At 33.5% G+C, this 27,301-nt stretch overlaps 1 protein-coding gene across 1 annotated transcript in view; it reads right to left on the bottom strand.

The window, feature by feature from the left end:
- The window catches only part of LOC127561821 (24-hydroxycholesterol 7-alpha-hydroxylase), a 125,687-nt gene that overhangs the window by 63,987 nt on the left and 34,399 nt on the right, over window positions 1-27,301 (bottom strand). The window contains exons 7-8 of the mRNA XM_051997095.1: window positions 22,118-22,225; window positions 13,284-13,374 (exon numbers count right to left, since the gene is read on the bottom strand). Of these exons, the coding sequence (XP_051853055.1) occupies window positions 13,284-13,374; window positions 22,118-22,225 (199 nt within the window). The remainder of the gene's footprint in view (window positions 1-13,283; window positions 13,375-22,117; window positions 22,226-27,301) is intronic.

The raw sequence follows: 27,301 nt of genomic DNA on the forward strand, positions 1-27,301 counted from the left end.
AAGAACTACTTAATTAAGCCTTTCCTGGTACCCTCAGGTACTAATACTTTTTCCATCAAGTTTATTTTATATTGGCTTTATATGTAAGATTTTACACACACACACACACACACAAACACACACAAACACACACACGTGTGTGTATGTACATATATATAGGTTTTGTATGTGAGATTTTATATATATATACATATATAATATATAAACACATAAAAGTGCACATATATATTATATACATATATATATCTTATATAGAAAAATATATCTATTTTTGCATGTATGTGTGTGTGTATGTGTGTATGTTTTCTCCCATGTTAGAATGCTGGCTCCTTCAGGGCAGAGACTCTTGCTTTGATCTTTGTACTCTCAGCTTCTAGCAGAGAATAGGCATGCAGTAGGTGCTTAATAAATACTGATTGCTTGATTAGTATATATAATGCATTTAAAGTATGAGTTGTAGTTATTATTTATAAAAGGCTTACTGGTACAGTAGATGGTAATGACAAAATTCAGAAGCTATGAGATACTATGACCATTACTAAAAAAGTATAAAGCAAGATTACTATAATGAACAATCATCCTACAAGATAGCATAGCCAGTTGATATGATGGTTCTTCTGTAACTAGTTAAAAAGATAATTGAAAATTATTTCTAAAAATAGTATTGGTGTCTTTCCAATAATATATTGGATAAATTAAGGATGTCTATTATAATCACTATTACTTGATATGGTTCAAGAAATTCTAGCTATAGCAATATGAAAAAAAGAAATCAAAGCAATAAGCACATGAAATGAATTAAACAAAACTATCACTTTCTGGACATGGTATGATGGTCTAGTTAAAGAGCTCCAAAATCAATTGAAACAATTAATAATTTAAGTAAAGCTGCAGGATAAAAAATAAATCCATGCAAGTCATCAGCCAAAAAGTTGTATATTACTAACAAAACTCATCAGGAAGAGCTAGAAAGAGATATATATTCCAGTCAAAATAATTAAAGAACATGTCAACTATTTGTGAGTCTATCGAGACATTCAGAAACTACATAAATACCCTAGAAATAACTTTTAAAGCCTAATAATTGAGTAAGTATTCATTGCTACTAGGTAGGCTATATTAATATAATGAAAATGACAATACTTTCTAAATTACATTACTTTTACATAACCATATCATTCAAACTACCAAAGAATTATTTTCCAGAGCTAAGAACAGTTGAATTCCATGCCTTCTTCAGCAAAGTTCTCCCCAACTCTGATAGTCTGCATAGTTTCATCACTTAATGCTTATACACATACACATATATACCTTCATAACTGTCCTGTCCCAATGACTGAATCCATGGCTTCACAAACTCCATTTCTTATACTTGATTTTCCGCTCTCTAATGCCTAATCACTTCAATCCTACTCTAGTACTAAATGTCCTGACTCCAGTTCTGTCTACTTTTTTCATTATGTCTGAATTCTCTACTTTATAATTAATATTATATGTTCCTCTTCCTTTCTCACCCTTTTTAATCTTCTGGACTTTACTGAAACATGATTCCCTCTTAAATATACTGCTTTTCTCATTCCCTTCCTTTATAATACTGGTTATAATTTTTCTTCTTTCTCTAGACTGTCTGTTCATGGTGGGGGAATCAATCAATCAACAGGCATATAATACCTATACCTACTGTATGCCGGTACTGCACTAAGTGCTGTTAATACAAAAAGAGGGAAAAGACAGTTCCTGCTCTCAAGGAGCTTATAATCTAATGGGGGAGACAACGTACAAACAAATATATACAAAGCAAACTATATATAGGATATATATAAGATAATTAACAAGAGAAGGCACTAGAATTAAGATTGTTTAGAAAGGGCTTCTTGTAAAATGTGCAATTTTAATTGGAACTTAAAGGAATCCAGTACTTGGAGTGAAGGAATGAGAGCATACCAGGCATAGGGTACAGTCAGAGAAAATGCCAGATTTGAAAGATAGAGTGTTTTGTTTGTGGAAGAAATAGGTTTGTAACAGAATATTTCAAGTAATAAGGCATAAGAAGGTCAAAAAGGTAGGAAGGGGCTAGGTTAGGAAGGATTTAGAATATAAAAAAGAGCATGCATATTTTTTTTTCTTAGAAGCAATGGAAGAAACCATTGGAGTTTACTGGGTAGGGAACAGACATGAACAGATCTGTATTTTAGGAAAATCATTTTAATGGGTGAATGGAGGAGGACTGGAATGGGAAGAGACATAAGGTGGTACACCTCTCCAGCACATATATTGCAATAAAACAGGAAAGAGATGATGGTAGCAATGTCAGAGGAGAGAAGGGGACATAGACAAGAGAAATTGTAAAAGTGAAATCAACAGATGTTGGCAATAGATTGGATATAGAGGGATAAGAAATAGTGAGGAATCCAACATGATTTCTAGATTGTGAGCAAATCACTAGTAGACTCTTGAGCCCCATGGTAAAGCAGGTAAAAGACAACACCAGGAATGCTCACGTGCCTCAGTATACAGTAAGAATAATAAGCAAAGAGATAAATACCAGGCCTAAAAGTACCTAAGCAAACAGGCAGTAGTCAGCTTCAGGTCAGGTCCCTGCCACAAGCTTTAGCATAGTCTTGGAAAAACAGACAGCCCCTAGCAGCTAGATCACTAACACGGTTTAAAATAAGTACATGATTTATGGTGGTCCTGGAATGCCATGACATGCAAATGAATTGGATTTCAGCGAGGAAGGGGTGTGCAAGGTCACCTGCCTCACTTTACCCCCAGAACCATCTGGGTCCAGTGGCAAGATATAGATCAAGATGACTGAAAAGCATGGATGAAATGGGAGATCTTGGGCTTTCTTAGCTAAGGTTTTCAACAGATTCAGCGTAATACTATAAGTCAAGGTGTAAGGCTGGGAGATCTATAGGAAAGGAAAGAATTCATGACCAAACAAAAGAGAGATTAGGAAAATTTTAAAATAACTTTTTGTTGATAAAACATATGACTGGGTAATTTTTACAACATTGCCCCTTGCACTCACTTCTGTTCCGACTTTCCCCCTCCCTCCTGCCACCCCCTCCCCCAGAAGGCAAGCAGTCCTATACATGTTAAATATGTCACAACATGTCCTAGATACAATATATGTGTGCAGAACCAAACAGTTCTCTTGTTGCACAGGGAGAATTGGATTCAGAAGGTAGAAATAACCCGGGAAGAAAAACAAAAATGCAAACAATTTATATTCATTTCCCAGTGTTCTTTCTTTGGGTGTAGCTGCTTCTGTCCATCATTGATCAATTGAAACTGAGTTATATCTCTTTGTCAAAGAAATCCATTTCCATCAGAATACATCCTCAAACAGTATCATTGTTGAGATATATAATGATCTCCTGGTTCTGCTCATTTCACTTAGCTTCAGTTCATGTAAGTCTCTCCAAGTTTCTCTGTATTCATCCTGCTGGTCATTTCTTACAGAACAATAATATGCCATAACATTCATGTACCACAATTTACCCAACCATTCTCCAATTGATGGGCATCCATTCATTTTCCAATTTCTAGCCACTACAAACAGGGCTGCCACAAACATTTTGGCATATAAGGTCCCTTTCCCTTTTTTAGTATCTCTTTGGGGTATAAGCCCAGTAGTAGCATTGATGAATCAAAGGGTATGCACAGTTTGATAACTTTTTGGGCATAATTCCAGACTGCTCTCTAGAACGGTTGGATTCGTTCACAACTCCACCAACAACGCATCAGTGTCCCAGTTTTCCCGCATCCCCTCCAACATTCATCATTCTTTTTTCCTGTCATCTTAGCCAATCTGACAGGTGTGTAGTGGTATCTCAGAGTTGTCTTAATTTTCATTTCTCTGATCAATAGTGATTTGGAAAACTCATATGAATGGAAATAGTTTCAATTTCTTCATCTGAAAATTGTCTGTTTATATCCTTTGACCATTTATCAATTGGAGAATGGCTTGAAATTAGAGTCAATTCTCTATATATTTTGGAAATGAGGCTTTTATCAGAACCTTTGACTGTGAAGATGTTTTCCCAGTTTGTTGCTTCCCTTTTAATCTTATTTGCATTAGTTTTGTTTGTACAAAGGCTTTTTAATTTGATGTAATCAAAATTTTCTATTTTGTGATCAATAATGGTCTCTAGTTCATCTTTGGTCAGAAATTTCTTCTTCCTCCACAAGTCTGAGAGATAAACTATTTTATGTTCCTCTAATTTATTTATAATCTCGTTCTTTATGCCTAAATCATGGACCCATTTTGATCTTATCTTGGTATATGGTGTTAAGTGTGGGTCCATGCCTAATTTCTGCCATACTAATTTCGAGTTTTCCCAGCAGTTTTTGTCAAATAATGAATTCTTATCCCAAAAGTTAGGATCTTTGGGTTTGTCAAACACTAGATTGCTATAGTTGACTATTTTGTCTTGTGAACCTAACCTATTCCACTGATCAACTAATCTATTTCTTAGCCAATACCAAATGGCTTTGGAGAATGATGCTTTATAATATAATTTTAGATCTGGTACAGCTAGGCCACCTTCGTTTGATTTTTTTTTTCATTAATTCCCTTGAGATTCTTGATCTTTTGTTCTTCCATTTGAATTTTGTTGTTATTTTTTTCTAGATCATTAAATTATTTTCTTGGAAGTCTGATTGGTATAGCACTAAATAAATAGATTAGTTTAGGGAGTACTGTCATCTTTATTATATTTGCTCGGCCTATCCAAGAGCACGTAATATTTTTCCAATTATATAAGTCTGACTTTATTTGTGTGGAAACTTTTTTATAATTTTGCTCATATAATTCCTGATTTTCCTTTGGTAGATAGATCTCCAAATATTTTATGCTGCCAACAGTTATTTTGAATGGAATTTCTCTTTGTATCTCTTGCTGATGGATTTTGTTGATGATGTATAAAAATGCTCAGGATTTATGGGGGTTTATTTTGTATCCTGCAACTTTGCTAAAGTTACGAATTATTTGTAATAGTTTTTTAGTAGAATTTCTGGGGTTCTCTAAGTATACTATCATATCATCTGCAAAGAGTAATAGTTTGGTTTCCTCATTGCCTACTCTAATTCCTTTAAATCCTTTCTTGACTCTTATTGCTGAGGCTAGCGTTTCTAATACAATATTGACTAGGAATGGTGATAGTGGGCAACCTTGCTTCACTCCAGATTTTATTGGGAAAGGTTCCAGTTTTTCCCCATTGCATATGATGCTTACTGACGGTTTTAAATATATGCTCCTGACTATTTTAAGGAAAAGTCCATTTATTCCTATACTCTCAAGTGTTTTTATAAGGAATGGATGTTGGATTTTATAAAATGCCTTTTCTGCATCTATTGAGATGATCATATGTTTTTTTGTTAGTTTGGTTATTAATATAGTCAATTACGCTAATAGTTTTCCTAATATTGAACCAGCCCTGCATTCCTGGTATAAATCCTACTTGGTCATAGTGTATTATCCTGGGGATGATTTTCTGTAATCTTTTTGCTAATATTTTATTTAAGATTTTAGCATCAATATTCATTAGGGAGAGAGGTCTATAATTTTCTTTCTCTGTTTTCAACCTACTTGGTTTAGGTATCAGCACCATGTCTGTGTCGTAAAAGGAATTTGGTAGGACTCCTTCAATCCCTAATTTTTCAAATAGTTTATATAGCATTGGAGTTAATTGTTCTTTAAATGTTTGGTACAATTCACATGTAAATCCATCTGGTCCTGGGGATTTTTTCTTAGGGAGTTGGTTAATAGCTTGCTCTATTTCTTTTTCTAAAATGGGACTGTTTAGGTTATTTACTTCTTCCTCTGTTAATCTGGGCAAGCTATATTTTTGAAGGTGTTCTTCCATTTCATTTAAGTTGTCGAATTTATTGGCATAAAGTTGGGCAAAGTAACTCCTAATTATTGCTCTAATTTCCTCTTCATTAGTGGTGAGTTCTCCCTTTTCATTTTTAAGATTAACAATTTGATTTTCCTCTTTCCTTTTTTTCATCAGATTTACTAAGGGTTGTCTATTTTGTTGGTTTTTTCATAGAACCAATTCTTAGTTTTATTAATTAATTCAATAGTTTTTTTTTACTTTCAATTTTATTGATCTCTCCTTTTATTTTTAGAATTTCAAGTTTAGTGTTTGACTGGGGGTTTTTAATTTGTTCCTTTTCTAGCATTTTTAGTTGCAAGCCCAATTCATTGACCTTCTCTTTCTCTATTTTATGCAAGTAGGCCTCTAGAGATATGAAATTTCCCCTTATTACCGCTTTGGCTGCATCCCACAAATTTTGGTATGACATCTCATTATTGTCATTTTCTTGGGTGAAGTTATTAATTATGTCTATGATTTGCTGTTTCACCCAATCATTCTTTTGTATGAGATTATTTAGTTTCCAATTATTTTTTTATCTATTTTCCCCTGGCTTTTTGTTGAATATAATTTTCATTGCATCATGGTCTGAAAAGGATGCATTTACTATTTCTGCCTTACTGCATTTGCGTTTGAGGTTTTTATGTCCTAATATATGGTCAATTTTTGTATAGGTTCCATGAACTGCTGAAAAGAAAGTGTACTCCTTTCTGTCTGTTTTTCAATAATGTGGACATGGGGTAATGGGGGGCTTATACTGGAGTGGTAACAGTAGCAAAGAAGGGAAGGAGATATATTTGAGAGATAATATGAAGATGAAATTAACTAGCCATGACAACAGATTGGATAGAGAGATGATTAGATAGTCAATAATCAAAGATTATACCTAGGATACAAGACTGAAGGATTAAGAGGATAGTTATTCTTAACAATAATAGGGAAAAAAGGAGTTGAATTCTAAAAGGAAAGATAATGAGTTCAGTTTTGGGCTACCTTGAGTTTAAATTTTAAAATCTAGTTCAAGATGTCTGAAGGGCAGTTGGAGAGAAAAGAAAGAAAGGTTATGGTAGTCCATGTGGATTGGGCATCATCAACATACAGACAATAATTAAATCCATGAAAGCTGAAGATATCACCAATTGAAGTAGTACAGAAAGAGAAGAAGGCCAGGAGAACCCTGTGAGGCACCTATGATTAAAGGGCATGGATCCAGATAAGGATCCAGAATGAAGAATGGCCAGATAGGTAGGGAGAGAAGCAGGAGATGTCCCAAAAATCTAGAGAGAAAAGAATATCAAGGAGAAGTCATTAACTGTTAAAGGCTAACAGCAGATCAATACGTATGAGAATTGAGAAATTGCCAAAAATGGGATTTGGCAATTAAGAGATTACTGGTAAGTCTAGAGAGTGCAATTCTAGCTGATTGATGAGGCTAGACCTTGGATTGTAAAGGATTAAGAAGAGAGTGAAAGGACCAAAAGTAGGCCAAAAACAATTTATACAATAACAACAGGACAAAAAGCTTTGAGAGACTTAAAAACACTGATGAATGCAGTCAATGAGCAACCACCATTACAAAAGATTGCTCAAGTATGGTAGTTACTTGACACAAATTTTAGCAACTCAAATTACAGAATGAAACACACATTTTTGGAGATAGCCAATGTAGTCATTATTTTTGCTTGCTCATCATCATTTCTTATAAGGTGTTTGTTTTTCTTTTTCTAAATTGGGATGGAGGAGTGGGGAAATAGGGAAGATCAGGGGAACTAGATATAGCATTGCCAAAAAAGAAAAGAAAATGAAAAGAAAATCACTGAAACATTATTTTTGAAATGTACAAAAGAGAATACAAGGAAGACCAGAAGGAATCACAGCAACTAGAACAGCTTTGAAAGTAAAATACCAAATTTATTATATACTTAAAAAAGAAAAGCAAGCTGTATATAATAGAGATGTGTAGTTTCATGCAAATCCTTCTTTGTGTTATGCTGTATATATGGAAGGATTTATTTTGTTGATGTACAATATTTTTTAATGGGAAAAAAGAATATTGATACATATTTAAAGCTAAAAAAATAAGTATGTAATTCACTTCATGATATAAGATGATGATAAAATTACTCTGGCTATCAGATTTGGTTTCAGAGACCAAATTCTACATGACATTTGACTAGCTTACCAATTAAAGATAAAACCAGTATAGCTAGTACTTAGATATTCTCAAATATAACTTCATGACAAAGCAAATCATGCTCAGTGAACTTGAAAATATCCTTCCCACCCTAATCCACATTAATTTTATGCAAGTAAAAGTACTATATCCCTTTCAAGAATCATCACCAATTAGCTAGATTCACTAGCTCTAAACTGCAAAGGTAAGCAACACCTGAAATGCTTAGGATCTCTAGACACTAATCAAGAGTTAGATGCTATGTTTCTGCTAACAACAAATGATAATTGCAGAAAAATTTGGAGACTCTTAGACATACAATACTCTCTAAAATAAAAAATCTAACTCGTGGAACATCAAAGGGGAGTGTGTCAAGTACAAGTTGGAGAAGGGTCAACATTGTCTCAGAGCACACACTAAATCATACAGATCACATTTAATTTGGAAATACAGAAACAAAATGTTCAGGGTCTACAATAATTAACTACCCTAATCTTAGCACCTAATATAGACTTAGCTAAGAAAACAGAAAAGGGCTAAAATATTTTGGCAGGGCCCTTCCTGACTTCCTGAGAAGTGTCAGAAACATTTTAATTATTCACTATAGCTAGATCTGTATTTCAGATTACCTAAAAAGATAGTTCTACTTTATCCTAAAGGACCCTTAAATTCAATATGTCTGAAAATGAGTTCAATTCTCACCCTTGACCTATTCCTTTTTCATTGTTTCACTATTCATTATTTTCTGTTTCATAAGTTAAGCAGATGAACAGGCTGGATTGTCTTTAAGAAACTGAGAAACTTTTTGAATGACCTTAGGATCTCCATGAAACAAAACCCCATATTTTTATTTACAACCATTTTGGTTATATGGTTTTACAGGGAATTATATGGGCTCTTTTATCCCAGAAAGGGGCAAACACTACAAACCAGGGCTTGATTTTTATTTTGTTTTGTTAATTGTCTAGACTTAAGAAATTGATGGAGAAATCATTACTAATGCAGATTAATAAGTAGATGTCCATCAGTTGGGGAATGGTTGAATAAGTTATGGAATATTACTGTTGTATAAGAAATGACCAGCAGAATGATTACAGAAAAGCCTGGAGAGATTTACATGAACTGATGCTAAGTGAAATGAGCAGAACTAAGAGACCACTGTACACAATGTTATAACAAGATTATGTGATGAACTTTGGTGGACATGGCTTTTTTCACCAAATAAGGTGATTCAGGCCAATTTAATAGACTTGTGATGGAGAGAGCCATCTGCATCCAGAAAGAGAACTGTGGGTACTGAGTGTGGATCACAACATAGTATTTTCACCATTTTTGTTGGAATTTGCTTACTTTTTTCTCTTTTACTTTTTCCTTTTTGATCTGATTTTTTTTTGTGAAGTATGATAAATATTCAAATAATATAGTAGAAATACTATGTTTAATACATATTGGATTATTTGCTGTCTAGGAGAAAGATGGGAGGAAGGGAGGGAGAAAAATTTGGAACACAAAGTTTTGCAAGGTAAATGTTGAAAATATCTTTGCATATATTTTGAAAATAAAAAGCTATTATTAAGGAAAAAATAATGCAGGTTAAACCTTAAATGTGTTATGCATATATTTTCAGAGCTGGTTATTAAACATTCTACAACATACCTCTAGCTGTGAATCAAAGAAACTAATGGTCTCTGAAGATCATCTCTCATTTTACAGGTAAGGAATCTCTAGCAAAGGAGGTAAAGTGACTTGGTCTCTTAGTAGTAAAACCTAGGTCCTCTTACTTTCAAGTCATTGTTCTTTCTTCCTTACTTCCTCCTTCTCTGTGTAAAGTTCCATCAAAGAAATTTGAGTGTCCAAAGAGAGAGCAAGAGATAACTGATAGAAGACACTGTAACACTGCTCTTATATAATAACAGTAAGAAAAGCCACTAGCATTTGGAAAACATGTTCAGTGAACCCCACATGAGTGAACTTATTATTAGAAGAAATAGAGACTGGTACCACAGGATAGATATAAATAGATGGATTCTGATCTGCATCCAAGGAAGGACAACCCACACTGATGAAAGTATACATGCATGAGTATTCAAATTACCTGTGATGATTATAATAACTAATATCTCTATAGTACTTTAAAGTTTGCAAATTGCCTTACAAAATTAGACCCAGAGTCAGCAATCATCTGCTAAGTGACTACTACTATGTACAAGACAGACATAAATTAAGTCAGGACCCAGGTCACAAAGCTATTAAATGAATGAGGCCAAATCTGAACTCATATTCCAAACTCCAGGTCCAGTACTCTACATACTGCATTAGCTAGCTGCCTAATGACATCCACTTTTAGACTGTAAGTTGCATGAGGGAATAGTTTGAATTTGGTCTATATATTATATTTTCCCTAGAACCTAGCATAGTGCCCTGCACACAGATATTTAATGAATGAACTCTCAAATTGTGGTTTATGATGCAAATAACTAAAACTTCATTTCTTCATCCCTTTTATATTTGCAGACTACATTTGAATGTTCCTGGCCACTTTAGAAGTGCAAGTAGGTGGGCTTATATCCCAAAGAGATCATAAATAAGGGAAAGGGACCTGTATGTGCACGAATGTTTATGGCAGCCCTCTTTGTAGTGACCAGAAACTGGAAACTGAGTAGATGCCCATCAATTGGAGAATGGCTGAATAAATTGTGGTATATGAATATTATGGAATATTGTTCGGTAAGAAATGACCAACAGGATGATTTCAGAAAGGCCTGGAGAGACTTACACGAACTGATACTAAGTGAAACAAGCAGGACCAGGAGATCATTATATACTTCAACAACAATACTATATGATGATCAATTCTGGTGGATGTGGCCCTCTTCAGCAATGAGATGAACCAAATCAGTTCCAATGGAGCAGCAATGAACTGAACCAGCTACACCCAGCGAAAGAACTCTGGGAGATGACTAAGAACCATTACATTGAATTCCCAATCCCTATATTTTTGCCTACCTGCATTTTGGATTTCTCTCACAGGCTAATTGTACAATATTTCAAAGTCTGATTCTTTTTGTACAGCAAAATAATGGTTTGGTCGTGTATACTTATTTTCTATTTAATTTATATTTTAATATATTTAACATCTACTGGTCATCCTGACATCTAGGGGAGGGGGTGGGGGAAAGGAGGGGAAAAATTGGAAGAAAAGGTTTGGCAATTGTCAATGCCATAAAATTACCCATGCATATAACTTGTAAATAAAAAGCTATTTAAAAAAATAGAAGTACAAGTAGGTTAGAAAAAAAGTGTCACAATTTCCAAAGCTACCATCATAAGCCTTTGTTTCTAAAATTTGTCATTTGTGAGTTCCTGTTAACTCTGCAACCAATTCTGATGGCTATCTTCTTGGTATTCTGATTATGAATGAGTCTTTTTCTTTAAAAAAAATCACAACTCTCATTTGTGGGATAAGCATTATGTCGACAATTCTTGGTGATTTCCACCACAGAATATAAGATCCTTTAGGTCAGGGATTGCTTTATTTCTGTCTCTGCAACTCCATGGTCTAATAAAGAGTTATCTGGAAAAGTAACATATACTTAATTAGCAAGCACTTATTAAGTATGGGTTCTAGGTCAGACATTGTGCTAAGAATTGGCATTACAAAGACAAAGGAAAATATGTCCATGTCCTCAAGGAGATTATATTCTATTGGGGAACATAGCATATGCATACACATATACAAAATATGTATAAATAAATGCAAGATAAATGAAAGGCAATTTGCAAAGGCTTCAGGTCAACTGTGTCACCAGAAAGTTTTGAAAAAAGGAATTCTGAGAGATTCAGGTGAGGGGGGAGCATATTACTTTCATTGGAAATAGCCAAAGGTTTTTTTTTTTTTTTTTTGTTGTAGTATATTCTTTTCAAAGCATAAATTATTTTCTCATTTCAATGTCAACCAAACAATTCTCATTTACTATGTACATGAATATAGAAATTGATCTTTTTAACTTAAAATATCTTTTTTCTTAAACTGGTATAAGGAGAACTGTACCTAATCCTAGGCCTTCCTCATCATGTACCATGACCATGTAAAGAAAGGAGATTTTTCTTAGGCCTCAACTTTACGCAAAGGAATATCGAATAAAAACTGAACTGAGTCACTTTGAAATCTAAAATAGATATCATTATTTTATGTCTTAACTACTCATAAACTATTTTTTTCAGGAAATTTATGGAGAAAGACATAAGGAATTTTAAATAACATTTTCAGTTATGCAGATTTACCAAAAGTGATAGCACTCATCAAAAAAGAAGAAAAAGAAGGAAATAAGTATAAAAACAGCTAAACTATATGCTAAGCACTGTGCTAAGTGTTTTACAAATATATCTCATTTGATTATGTAAATAGTTTATAAAAATAGGTCTTTAATAACAGTGTTATATGTGTTATGTGGAATAAATAATATGAAGAATTCAGAGAAACACAGGAAGATGCATTTTCTGTGAAGCAAAGGGTAAAAAGTAGAGTTAAAAAACAATCTTGGGAGCAGTTGAAGTGGCGCAATGGAAAGAGCATCATCCCTGGAGTCAGAAGGACCTAAGTTCAAATCCAACTTAAAACTCAGACACTTAAAAATTACTAGCTCTGTGACTCTGGACAAGTTACAACCCCAAATTGCCTTATCACCCTCCCAAATATGAAAGCACCTATTTTTGATGGCTATAACACTATAAATTATAAATAAGAATTATACATTAATAGGCAATGAAACTCAGGTAAAAGATGATAGATGATATCATATTAGCGAAGTTAAACTATCTTTCCCTTCTCTTAACCATCAATGAATTATGAAAGTAGAATAACAAGTTCTATTAGTTGTAATAAGCTCTTGGGTAATATTCTGGGGGTGGTAGTCAAAGGATCACACAGTTAGAACAAGGGACTCTAAAATTCATCTAATGCTTTCATTTTATAAATGAAGAAAAGAGGCATAGAGAGAGTAACATTTCTAAAATCATCTTAGTAGAAAGCTTCAGAGGTAGGCCTTGAACATTTACCCTTAGGTTCAGATATCTTTCTGCTATACCACACTGGGACACCTTGTATAAGGATTTTCTGGGTTGTGTCTCTTGTGATAAGGCAAAATGTCATAGTAAAACTTAAAATAAGCAAATGACACCAGCATCAAAAAGTCTTCCATTATTAACTAGTTATGATTTTGTACCTGCTTCACCAAACACAGAAGTTATGCCTTCCATAAGGTTCTTGTAAACAGAAGGATGATAAAGAATAAAAGCAATTGTCCAATATGCAACCTTAAAAAGAAGGGGAAAAAAAGTAGGTTAAAAATTTAAATTGCAATGGTTTGGGGCAGGGGAAGGAGATATGTGGCATGGAAACTGCTATAATTACTATAATTTTTTTTTTCATTTGAGAAAACTGTGACAAACAGAATTTAAGTGATTTGTATAGGATCACATGAGTATGAACATATGAATTCATATTTGTATTGTAATTGGAAAGATTATCTGTATTAAATTAATGGCAACTGTAACTTCTTCCCAATACTAATACTAATGTTTTATTACTTTTTACTTATTTATTAATATAATTACTTTTATACTTTAATACTTTTATTAGTATTTTTATGTTGATATGTTATAATTTTGTTATACTTTACACACATTATATTATATAATATTTTGTTATAACTTATATTAATATAATTTATTATAATCATAGTATTTAGATATAGTTCTAGCTTTCATTTATTTATGATTTGCTGCTGTGATAGACATAGTTACAACTATTTCACAGATAGAGAAACTGAAACTCAGAAATGTTAAGAACATGACTGTAGCTAAGCTGATTCTCAGATAAAATATGGTTTGTCCTGGGCTCAAAAACAGTTTTTTCAACTTAGTAGGACCATGTGTTCTCTTGGCATGGCCTTGAAGAACCAGGGTCACCTCAACACCAGAAAGTAGCATGGAGGCTTGGGGCTCATGTGTTATATTAATAGAATCAGAGATCTAGAATCAGACAGTCATCTTGGCACAGCAGAGAGCAAATCTCAAAGTCAGAGAAGATCTCTATTTAGATCTTTCCTCTGAAACATAATAGCCATGATTTCAGCCATATTTGATGTCTACTTGATTCATCCAGCTCTACCTGTGGCTCCAAGAAGCTACAACATGCACTGCAGCCATACCCTGATAAAATCTACTCTAAGCATGTGAAGACTTTGCATGGTAGAATGGGCAGATGAGAGCAATTTGATCCAGTGGTTGTGAAGGTAGCTGAAGCAGGTGCTGGGAAGTGCTTAGGGCTTGGTCAGGGAGCAAAGATGGCAAGATCATGCACTGGATCCCCACCCATCACCACTCACTCTGCCTTTTCTCTTTCTACTGGATTTCAATGACTTTGAGAAAATGAGGCTGTTCCACTCTTCTTCACTTAAATCCAATTCATGCAGGAGTCAAGACATCACCTCCTGTTGTCATTGGTTCTCTTCAACAATAAAGGACAAAAACAATGTACTGGAAAAATCTCTTTACTTCTCTCTCTCTCTCTCTCTTTCTCTCTCTCTCTCTCTCTCTCTCTCTCTCTCTCTCTCTCTCTTTCTCTTGCTGAGGCAATTGGGGTTAAGTGACTTGCCCACTAGGCAAGGGTTAAGTGTTTGAGGTCAAATTTGAACTCAAGTCCTCATGACTTCAGGACAGGACTTCAAAGCTGTGCCTCTAGCTGCCCCCACTTTACTTCTCAATGGTAACTTTTAAACCACAAATTGAAGGACAGGCACCAAGAATTTTCTCATTCCGGAGTTCCTTGTACCAACAAAATAACAAGTTCGGACTATCCCTATCCCTAATCCTTAACCTCCCCACATCCAAAATAGGGGAGATATAGTCTCACTGAGTTTACATTGTGACATGCATTCAGTTTTAGGTACCATGTTTTAGGAAGGATATTGACAAGGAGAATTATATCCAGAAGCAAAGTGATGAGGAGACACTAAAGTATGAAAATCAAAAACTGGCTAAAATAGCAAGAGTGCTTACTTTGAGAAAAAAAGCTTTGGGGTGAAAGGCAGAATTGTTGTATTCAGGTATTTAAAGGGTTACATGAAAGCTTGTTTTCCTTAGCCATACAGGATAGAATGACTACTGTATAGATAATACAGACGGGCTACACAATTTGGTTCCATACAATTCCAAAAGACTTGTGATGGAAAATGCTACTCACATCCAGAAAATAATTTTCACTATTTTTTTTCTTTCTCATGACTTTTCCCTTCTGCTATGATTCTTATTTGACAAAATGACTAATGTAGAAATATGTTTACCATGATGTGTGTGTGTGTGTGTGTATGTATGTGTGTGTATATATATATATATATATAACCTAAGTCAGATTCCTTGCTGTCTTGGATAGGGGATAGAGAAAAAAAAATTTGAACTCAAAATCTTACAAAAAAGAATTTAAAAAGGTATCTTTATGTGTTTTGGGAAAAAATATTATTAAATGGAAAAATGGTTCTATAGGAAATATATCTTAAGTATTCTGTATACTTAAGAAGTATCCAGAAGTTTCTCAGAAGTTAGTGAGTTCCATTCACTGGGAAGTCTTCACATAGAGACTGGATGATTACTTTACAAGAATGTTATCAAGATTCCATGTCCTCTAAGATTTAAGAACTGTAATTCTACAAGTTTATGTTATGCCTGCAACTATCTAGTCTAAGTGTTTTCAGAGATCAAAATTCAAATCCAGACTTTCTGACTATTAACTCCTGTGATCCTTTTGCTATATGTTAAAAAAAAAAATACAACACACAAATAAAAAACAAACAAAATCGTCTGAAAAATTTTATTAGCTATAAAAAATAGTGTTCTGAAATAAAAAAGAAATGGTCTTCATTTCTCTGAGATTATTCTGGAAAAGGTTCAAATGAAGATATTGTGAGTTTTTTTTTTTTTCCTTTATGAGACTGAAATATACAATTTAAATTGAGTCCAGTACTCCCCTCTGTGGTCAAGAGGAAGAACTACTATTATTACTATGTTCATTTCTAAAGAGACACATGGAAGGATTTTGCAGAAATCATATCTGAATATTTTTATACAAAGTGACAGAAAAAAGAGATGATTTTATAGATAATTAAGTCAACTGATAAAAATATAATTACAGGTTTTCTTTTATATGCATTATGTAGATTAGAAAAAAAAAGTATAGAGTAGATAGAAGATTTAGAGATCACTGTTTATTTCTTAAGTGAGGAAACTTAAGACCCATGGAGACTGAAAGACTTGAGGCAATTAGGTGGAAGAGAAAATTGAGGATTTAACTTAGAAACAGGAATATCTAAGTTCAAAGCCTATTTCAGACATATACATTGCTGGCCAAGTTACTTAGCACCTATTAGTCTCTGTTTCCTCATCTCAAAAATGGATATAGTAACAGTATCTTCTTATCAAGAAGATCCTTCTCAAGGTTATTGTAAGGGTCAAATAGGACACTATATTGCAAAATCCTTAGCAAATCTTAAATAAATGATGGTTGCTATTGTTATTGTTAAAGAAAAATTCCCCTTAGTTAAAGGGTAAAAATTGGTTATTGTCCTTTTGTTACTGTTCAAAGAGAGTCAAAATAATGTCAAAATGACATTACTATGTTGGGGGCTAAGGTCTAGTGTATACAAGTGTAGCTGACCAGGTCAATATAAACTCAGAAGGTTGAACCATAGTTAGGGTACAAACAGTCCACGTGAACATTAAAAATGGACCAACGATATGAATAGGTAGTTCACAAAGGAAGAAATCAAGCTATTAATAATGTAAAAAATATTCCAAATAACTAATAATTGGAGAAATGAAAATTGAAACAACTGAGCTTCTACTTTACATCCATCAGACTTGCCAAAGTGAAAAAAAGGAAAATGGAAAGTGGTAAAGGAGCTACAGGAAAACTAATGGCATAGCTTTGAACTACCCCAGCTTGTTTTGAAGATAATATGGATCTATTTTCAAAAAGTCCCTAAACCGTTTATACCCTTAAGCCAGTAGTCTTACTATTACAGCTAAAGAGATCACAGTCAGAAGGAAAGGACATATGTGTACAAAAATATTTAAATCAGCTCTCTTTATGTAACAAAGAACTGAAAATTAAGGAGCATATCAATAAGGAAAAGACTAAATAAATTATGATATATGAATGTAATAGAATAATATTAAATTGTAAGTTTCAGTTAGACATTAATGAAACTCTTGGGGATGTTATTTGTTTTGTTTTGTTTTGCTATCCAAATTCATAGATATCCTGAAATTTATCCATAGACCCTTTGGAAATCTATGGGCTCCTAGTTAACAACCCTTAGTACTAGAACATTGGGTCAAATTTCATAACATGACATTCAAAAGGAATAAATATAAAGTTTTAATTCTGGAGAAAAAATAAACTTCACAAGTATAAAAACAGTGTTGGAAGACATGTTTTTATCAGTTGTTGTGAAAAAATGATCTGGGGGTCTTGGTGGACTATTAGCTTAAGATGAATTGACATTCCAAAAAACTAAAACAATCTGGACCTATATTAAGTTTCTAGGAAAGGAAAAGCATTAATCTCTCTATTCTTTGATTCTGGAAGAGAGAGTAAAGTTAATGATTTTGCAAAGTTCTGACTCACTTAAATTCAATTCACTTACAAGTCAAGGCATCAAATCCAGAAACTTTAAGAAAGAAAATGATTCCCTGAAAACTAGAATTGGGCAAGGGGAAACTAGAGAAGTTATGAGACCTAGAAATAATAAAACAAAACATAAAGAAAGAAAAAAATAGAAGAATGAGAGACATCTCATAAGAAAAATAATAGATCTGGAAAACAGGTCAAGAAAAGAAACATAAGAATAATTGGAGCGCCTGAAAGTTATTACCAACAAAAGAATCTTGATATAATGTAAGAAATTTTAAAAAGAATTATCCCAAAGTATTAGAACTAGAGGGGAAAGTAGAAATAGAAAAAAAATGCACTGACCACCACCTAAAAGAGATCCTATAAGGAAATCCTATAGGAATATCATAGCTGAATTCTGAAACCTCCAGATCAAGGAGAAAATATCATTAGGGACATAAAAAAACAAATATGAAGGAGTCACAATTAGAATCACATAAGACTCAAGAGTGGCTACATTAAAAGACCACAAATCTTGAAACACTATATATCAAGAGCAAAAGAAGTAGAATTATGGTCAAAAATAGCATACTCACAAAAATCATAATCCTGAATAAAAAAAAATGGACATACAATGAATTGCTAGACTTTCAGAATCTTCTTGCAAAAAGACCTGAACTCAGTAGAAAATTTGGCAAAGAAAATCCAAGAGAAATATCAGGCAAACACCAAAAATTAATTTCAAGGGAACTCAGTAAGGATAAACTGTTTATGCTTCTTACATGGAAATGTAAAACATATGTCTAAAACTGCCATTAATAAGTGAGTAGATCAAAAGAAATATTGGGGTAGAGCTCACTATGATGTGATTCTAAAAAGCAAAACTGTAGGAAAAGGTAAAAACACTAATTAGGTTATATTAATGAAGCATGATAACAAGAACTGACAAAGAGGCAATAGATGGGGGGAGGAGTGGTAGTACTGAAATCCTACTTAGATCAGGTTATGGGTTAAAAAGGGAATGATAGATGATAGATAGATATAGAGATACAGAGGGGTATAAAAGTCTTCTAAATTTATTAAGAAATAAGGGGGAGGGAATAATGTAAGGGGAGTATAGAAAGGTATGTAGATGTATGAGAATGAGATAAAGTGTGTAGATAAACAGAAATGGGATAAAGAGGGAGGGAAAAGGTGGGAGGAAAAGGAGAGAGGAGAGGATCCTTGCAGGTATATGTGTAGGTAGTTTAAGGAATTGTAAGGCAAGATAGCAAAATAGAAGTAAAGGAGAGCAGTCAGGAGGGACAGGAAATGAGAAATACACACAAATATAATAATAATGATCAGGAGTAGAATTTATTAGAAAAAAGCAGGGGTAGCAATCATTGATCTCAGATAAAATTAAAATAGATTCAATCAAAAGAGAAAAATAGAGGAAATACACTGTGTTAGCCATATTAATCAATGTTTTAAATAATATAAAACTGGATAGTATATGGTTGGAATATTGCTGTGGCACAGGAAATGACGGGAGTTGGTGGATTTAGAAAAATATGTAAAGACTTGAGCCTAAGAAGGGAAATGTTAACTCAGAGAAGCAGGGGACAAACTAGCATAGTATAACCTTATATAGATGTACATAAATATCTATGTTCATTATAGATATCTATATATATACATTCGTATGTATGAATATATGTAGGTGTCAGTGTGCACATATATGCACACATACATACATGTGTATATGTACACGTATATGTACACATACATATACACATGCAGGCATATACATACACAAATATATCTATATCCTGCCTGGGGGAGAGAGGGGAAAGAAAGGAGAAAAAAAAGAACATAGTAGAAAACAAAAGAAAACCTACAAGGAAATAAAGAAAAGATGGACATCTCTGAATACATTATGTAGTATTTACTATATACACTTTTTTTGAAATGAAAATTTATTATTTCATATTTTGAATCCTCTCATGTTCTGTGCAAATGGCAATTTTTTTCTATTTTGTATTTAAATTGTAAATAAATTAATTAAAAAGAATTTTTGGAAAAGAGAGAGAATGAAGGGCAAATAGTAATTCCTCAAGAGACTTCAACTAACAGCATTTTTTCCAGTTCTTGGCATCATAAATATAAGAATAGCACTGGTAAACAGGAGCATCTAGAGGAAACTTTGTTTGGTGAAGAGCCTTGAATCCATGTCATATGAAGATTGGTTGACATGTTTCAGTGTGGAGAAAGAAAGACTTGGAACTTAATAGCTGTCTTCAATTATTGGATAGGTTGTCATAGTGAGGAAAGATCAGACTAGTTTTTTTTGATGCCAGAAGATAGAACCAATAGGTGCAAGTTTCAAAGAGACCAATTTGGTTTGGGTTAATTTTTTCTTCACAATTATTTATTTTATTTTTGGTTTATGGAATAAAACATCCATTTCCATAACATAGTATAATAAAAAAGGTAATTGCTGATGAAACTGCAAATCTGTTATTCTTTTTAAATCTATAATAAGGTTATCATATAAATTTATTTTCTTTCTATCCTTTTTTCTTCCCCCCCCATTCCATCTCCACCCTAGAGATGGCTACCTTTAGATAGAAACATATGTTATATGTAAAATTATTCTGTGCATAATTATATTTATCAGGTTTTTTTCTGGATGGAGATAGCATCTTTTTCCATGTGTCCTTTATACTTAATTTGCATGTTTTTAATGTCAAAATGGCTTCTTCCCATAAAGTCATTCTTAAAACAATATTACTGATACTATATACAGTGTTCTTTCTCTTGGTTCTTCTCATTTTGCTCTTCATTATTTCATGCAAGTCTTTCCATATTTTTCTAAGATCATTGAACGCAACATTTTTTATAGCACAATAACATTCCATCTCAATCATATACTGAAACTTATTCAGCCATTTCCCAATTGATGAACATCCCTGCAATTTCCAGTTCTTTGTCACAATAACAAGAGCTGTTTTAAATATTTTGGAACACATAGCTTCTTTTTCCTCTTCCCCTAATCATCTTTGAAAGTAAACTTAGCTAGATCAATAATTGTTTATGCATAATTCCAGATTGCTCTCAAAATGTTTGTATCAGTTCACAATTCCAATCTGGGTTTGATGTCAGGAAATATTTCTTAACAACTGAATTCCAGAAAAGTGGAAGGGGCTGCCTCAAGAACTAGTAGGTTCCCTCTTCTTAGAGGTCATCAATCAGTGGCTAGTTAAGTTTTATTAAGATTTTCTTATGTATATGGATTAGAGTAGGGAGCTGCTTGGGTCTCTTCCAATTCTCCATTTCTGCGATCCTCTCACTCTGGGCACCTCTCATCTATAAATGAGAGGGCTAAGCTAGGTGGTTTAGGCTATTCAGTGAAATGTCAAATACTGAAGCTTAAACTTAAATACTTTGGCTACATGAGAAGATTAGAGTGTTTGGGAAAGGCCTTGATATTTGGAAATATTGATGGCAAAAAGAAAAAGGGGATGACAGATGATGAGATTGATAGAAAGTGTCATGGAAATAACAAACATGAGCTTCAACAGATCGAGAAATAATGGAGGAGAACCTGGTATGCTGTAGTCCATGGGAGTCATGAAGAGTCAGATATAACTGAATAGCAATTAGAAACCAGGTGATCTCTAAATTCCTCTTCAGTTTTATGATGCCTTGCTTTATTTTATTGATCACTTTTTGCTGAAATCCTCCCAAAATGGCTTCCTAACTACTCTCTGGCACTCTATTCTTTGTATACTGACCTGGTCAAGGTACTTCTTTTTTTGGCTAAATAGTGCAATGGATAGAGTGTTGATCCTGGAATCAGTTCGAATCTAGCCTCGATACTTACTAGCTTACTGAGCAAATCATTTAACCTCTGCTTGCCTCAGTTTCCTCCTTTATAAAATGGGGATAATAATCGTATCCTTTTAGGATCATTTTAAAGATCAAATGAGATAATACTTATAAAGCACATAGCATAGTGTCTGATACATAGTAAGTGACATTTAAATGTAAATGTTGATATTATTATTTCTCTGGTAAGAAGCATTAATTCTTTGCATTTTGGAAGTATCATTTACACATCAAACACAGGAGAATACTTTGTCTTCCTTTTCATACCAGTCCCTATTCTCATGGCCCTCTTTTCCTATACTTTGCTATTACTTATAGAACCAAAGGACTGTTTCATTGTTGACGCCTTTGCCATAAACCAAAAATGTTGATAAGAATAAAAGTAAACCATGATAATGGTAAAAAGTCAAAGGGGAGAGGCATAGGAGAAGCATTTCTTTTACTTTAATAACAAATGTTCATTCATCCATTCAACAATTAATTATTCTTTAAAAAAATAATACAAGTATATATACTTACAGGAACAGAGTTAGACAAAGAAGCCCAAAGCATTAATACAGCATATTTGGGAGGCATAAGTTCTGTCGTTTCTTGCCTTACAGTTTTGTAAATTATCTGTATCATTGTCTGTTCAAAACAAACAGATAAAACCTTCAGTTATCAAAGATTGTTGTGAACTGATAAACTGTATGTTTCCCTGAATATTCAAAACACACAACAAAAGATTTTATGAACTATAGCTAAGCATGATTAGTTCAGTTCTTTTCTTGTAGCTGGAGAAACACAAATAACAAATTGTTGAACACACAATTACAAAATCCACTCCCTATCAATATGCCAGGTTCTCTACTTGGAGGTTACACCAGTGACTCTATTTCCAACAATATGCTAAAAGCTGTGCTGGGCCCTACATGCTGCCTGCTCATCAGAAAGTTTCTTTCTAAGACAAAGCAGGCCAAGGCTGCTGAGGTAGATCCTAAGAGCAAAAAGTGAGTGTCCTCTTCCTAGGTCTGAAAAGTATCCTTCCAATGATTGAGAACTAGAGCTCTTCATAATAGAGATTGAGAAATCCAAGCACTCTCTATAAGAAAGCATTTGGTTTCAAATATCTTATTATTACCAATGATAACTGTAATAGTTTATACTTGTGTCATACTTTTAGTTTCCAAAGTATTTTGCATAAAATACAACAACAGTATCAGACAGGTAGGGTGTATTAATCCAAGATAAAGAGAGGATATGACTTGTTTAATCAATATGCACTTATGAATGCTACTATGTGATAGATGCTGTATTAAAAGGTAAGCATAAAAATAAAAAGCAAAAAGATCTTATATTCTAATGCGAGGAGAAAATGCATACATACATTGGTACATACAAGTCAGAGAAGATGGAAGGTAGCCTTTGAAGAAAAGACAGCTATTATTACAGTCAGTAAATGTTAGAGATAGAGTTCAACCCTGTTATCTCCTGGATCTGTACTTTTTTTCACAACAAGTTATTACTGAAAATGGGAATTATTTACAAAACTATTCAGGTCTTTAAATTCAATTATCCCAGTCAGATATATGACAATACCCTATGCATGTAACTAACAAGAAAAAACGAGCTTATTTATACAGAAAAATTCCTAGTAACATGATTCATCATCATAACCACAGAAAAGACCCTGAAACCAGCTGATGTGTAACTTAGCTTTCGAGAAATAGCTAAATAATTGTGATTTATTAATATAATGAATTATTACTGTGTCATAAGAAATGGAAATATGATGGAAATAAAGAAATATGAAATGACATCAATGAACCAGGAACAAAACAATATGTACACTGACTATAACTATGTAACAGACTAATAAAGTCTGGGAAAAATGAATAGAAGGGAAAAAATCAGGAAAAAAGATATTAAGACAGGATCACTGTGTTACTATTTTGTTAAAATAAATAGGTACTTACATTTTAAAATAAATTACAAGTAATGAAATTTTATAATCTTGTGTAGAATCATAGAATAAGAATTGGAATGGACAATACAGATCATCTAATCAAATCAGTTCAATTTAGAGATTACAGTATAAAACTTACTGAAAATCACAGAGGTAGGACAACCCATATTTGACCTGCCTCCAAATCCAAAGAGCTTTCATTTAATTTTTAAATTTAATTTGTACATTTGAATATGTTCACTGATGATTATGTTATTGATTTGCACAAAAACAATGTGAGCTTTTAAGTGGAATAGCATCATGACTTAAAGCAGTCCTTCTCAAAGTATGGTACATGAACACCCAAAAGTTTTCTTTGTAGCTGAAAAAAGATATATAACAAATTGTTGAACACACAACCACAAAACTTACTCTCTATCAATTGATAGGGAGTTTCTCAAAACCCTTTCATCAAGGACTCTGGAATAGTTTGCTATTTCCTTATATTTTACAGATGAAGAAACTGAGGCAAACAGGGTTAAAGTGATTTGTTACACAAATAGTAGGTATCTGAGATCAGATTTGAACTCAGGAAGATCATGAGTTTTCCTGACTCCAAATCCAGCACTCTGTGTACCATAGAATCACAGTTGCCTATGGCTATCCCAAGAAAAAGAACTTGAGGGACTGAGTTACAAGAGGAACTGACCAGTTTCTTCATGGAATACCATTTTTATCTGAAAGAATAACAGAGGAAAAGGATGATAATTCAGACAGGTATTTGGCAGACAGGTATTCATTTTTTTTCTAAAATGAACAAAGTAAGCTTGTCATATAAAGGAAAACAAATGACAGCATTTGTTTCCAATAATAAAATCTGAACTTTCAAGTGAAAATTAGAATTTTAGAAAACTTATGTACACCACTGTGAGCCTGACAGCTTCCCAATACTATTTTTCCCTTGATTTAACAATGAAACAAACTCACACTAACAAATGAAATCTTTTATACTGCTTAATGAAATATGTCAACATTTGGAAGATCCACATGATTCAGTGAACAAATATTTTCCAAATTACCAATGATGTTATAAAATCAGGCATAAAATCAGACCCATTTGGAATACAAGATTGATTCATAGATTTTATGGAAGTGAAAAATGAAAAAAATCATTGATGTGGCTTGAGAGTCCACATTGCAACTAATTTTTATACAAAAACTTCTTAACTTAATATAACCAAAATTATTTATTTTGTTTTTCAAAAAGGAACTCTAGGTCTTTTTTTGCCACAAATTCCTTTCTTCTCCACAGATTTGAGAGGTAATTTACTTATAATATTACTATGTCTAAATCATGAACCCATTTTGACCTTATCTTAGTATAGGGTGTTAGAAGGGAGTCAATGCCTAGCAACTAATCTTTAAGAAACTATCACTTGTGGAGTTTTAATATAGTATCAAAGAAGATTATTGACAGTTATCTGGAAAGGCTTTAGGCTATTCTTCTCTCTTCCAATCATTTTCTGAGTGAAGGTGTATTTTTTAAAAAAAAACATATTTCAACCAAACTTCCAGCCAAGATGGTGGAGAGGACACACAAATTTATGAACTCTTTCTTGACCTCAGAATACTTTTTTTCATGACAAGGCCTCAGAATTAGTGCTTGACTGAAAAAGTCCACGAATACATTACCAACAGAAGATATCCTCAAAATTTGCCAGAAATGTTTTTGCTCTTGGGTGGGGATAGTTAGACCAGGCATAGACTGCAGGCAGGCAGCAAGAGCACAGAAGGTAGCCCACACTGAGAAGACTGGAGGGAGGGGGTATAGTTGCAGCCCTTGGAAAATTTGTGGGGAAAACTTTATCCAGTGTGAGCTTCTTTTCCCTGGCAGCAAGCCAGTAGATCAGCAGAGAAGCTATAAGCACAGGGGGTAAAGACTTCAATACTGAAACACTGGGGTTTCTTGAGACCTGACTCCACCCACCCAGCACTAGGACTGGTACTCAGCATGCTCTCAGAGTCTCAGAGAGTGGCTGCTATGCAGGCAGCACAGCCATTGCTGTCCTGCTACTTCATTGCTACTTCCTGCAATCTGTAGGGGAAGCTTGGTAATACCATACTGCCCAAAAAGCAGACCATATTTACTTTTTTTGTTTGTTTATTTTTTTCTTTGATTCTTTTTTGTCAAAAAGAGCAAAAAATTAAAGCAAACTCTAACTATAGATAGTTTTTATATGGATAGAGAGCAGACTTCAAACCCCAAGGATACTAAAAACAGATTGCCTCCAGATGAATCCCCAAAGGAGGATATGTTCTGATCCCCAACACACAAGACTTTCATAGAAGAAATTAAAAAAGGCTCTTACAAGAGAGCTAGAAAAAAATGGGGAAAGGAAAGGGAAGCTGGGCAAGCGGGTCTGGGTAAGCCATCCCACTCATTTAAAAATAAAGTGGACAAAGAAATCGAATCCCTGAAAAACAGAATTAGTGAATTGGAAAAAATAAAAAATAAAATTGGTGAAATGGAAAAAAAATTCCATAGAACAAAACAATGCACTTAAAAATTCATTTGGACAATTACAAAAAGAAATAAAAAAGTAAGTGAAGAAAATAATTCATTAAAAATCAGAATTGAATAAATGGATATGAATGACTTGAGGAGACACCAAGAATCAGTCAAGCAAAACAAAAAGAAAATGAAACAATGGAGAAAAATGTTAAATACTTAATTGGGAAAACAACAGACCTGGAAAATAGACCTAGGAGAGATAATTTGAGAATTATTGGGCTTCCTGAAAATTATGATGAAAAAAAAGAGCCTAGACACTAGACCAGGAAATCATCAAAGAGAACTGCCCAGATGGTATAGAAACAGAGGGTAAAATAGACATTGAAAGAATTCATCGATCATCAACTGAAAGAGACCCCAAAATCAAAACTTTAAGAAATATTGTGGCTAAATTCCAGAACTATCAGACCAAGTTAAAAATACTATAAGAATCTAGGGAAAAAATAATTCAAATATAGAGGAGCCACAACAAGGATTACTCAAGATCTAGCAGCATCCACATTAAAAGATCAAAGGGCCTGGAATCTGATATTCCGAAGGGCTAAGGAACTTGGTATGCAGCTAAGAATAACTTATGCAGACAAAATGAGCATTTTTTCCAGGGAAGAAGATGGACATTCAATGAAATAGGTGAATTTCATCAATTTCTGATGAAAAAACCGGAACACAACAAAAAGTTTGATCTCCAAATATAAAACTCAAAAGAAACATAAAAAGGTAAAAAGAAATCTTAGGAACTATATTTCTGTTATGAATATACATAAAGAACACATGTATAATTTGGTTTTACAGTAATAATATAAAAAAGAAACTAGAGGTAGAAAAGAAATTGTACTAGAAAAAAGGGTAAAGTGGGGGTACTATATCTCATGAAGAGGCAAAGAAAAACTATTATATTTGAGGGAAAGAAAGGAGAGGGATAAACACAGGGTGTATCTTACACTCATCAGAATTGCCTTAAAGAGAAAAATATTAGCCATATTAGATTTACAGAGAAATTTCTCCCATCTCATTGAAAAGTGGGAGAGGAAAAGTGAAAAGGGAAGTGAAAAAGTGGAAGGGAATACATAAATTGTGAGGAAAAGGGGTAAGAAAGAGGGAGGAATTCTAAGGTGAGCAGAGGGATCCTAAAAAGGAAGGGCTGTGAGAAGCAAGTGGTGCTCACAAGTTTAATACTGGGAAAGGGGGAAAAAGGGGAAGGAAAGGA

The sequence above is a fragment of the Antechinus flavipes genome, chromosome 4 (genome assembly GCF_016432865.1).
Source record: "Antechinus flavipes isolate AdamAnt ecotype Samford, QLD, Australia chromosome 4, AdamAnt_v2, whole genome shotgun sequence".
Taxonomy (NCBI): domain Eukaryota; kingdom Metazoa; phylum Chordata; class Mammalia; order Dasyuromorphia; family Dasyuridae; genus Antechinus; species Antechinus flavipes.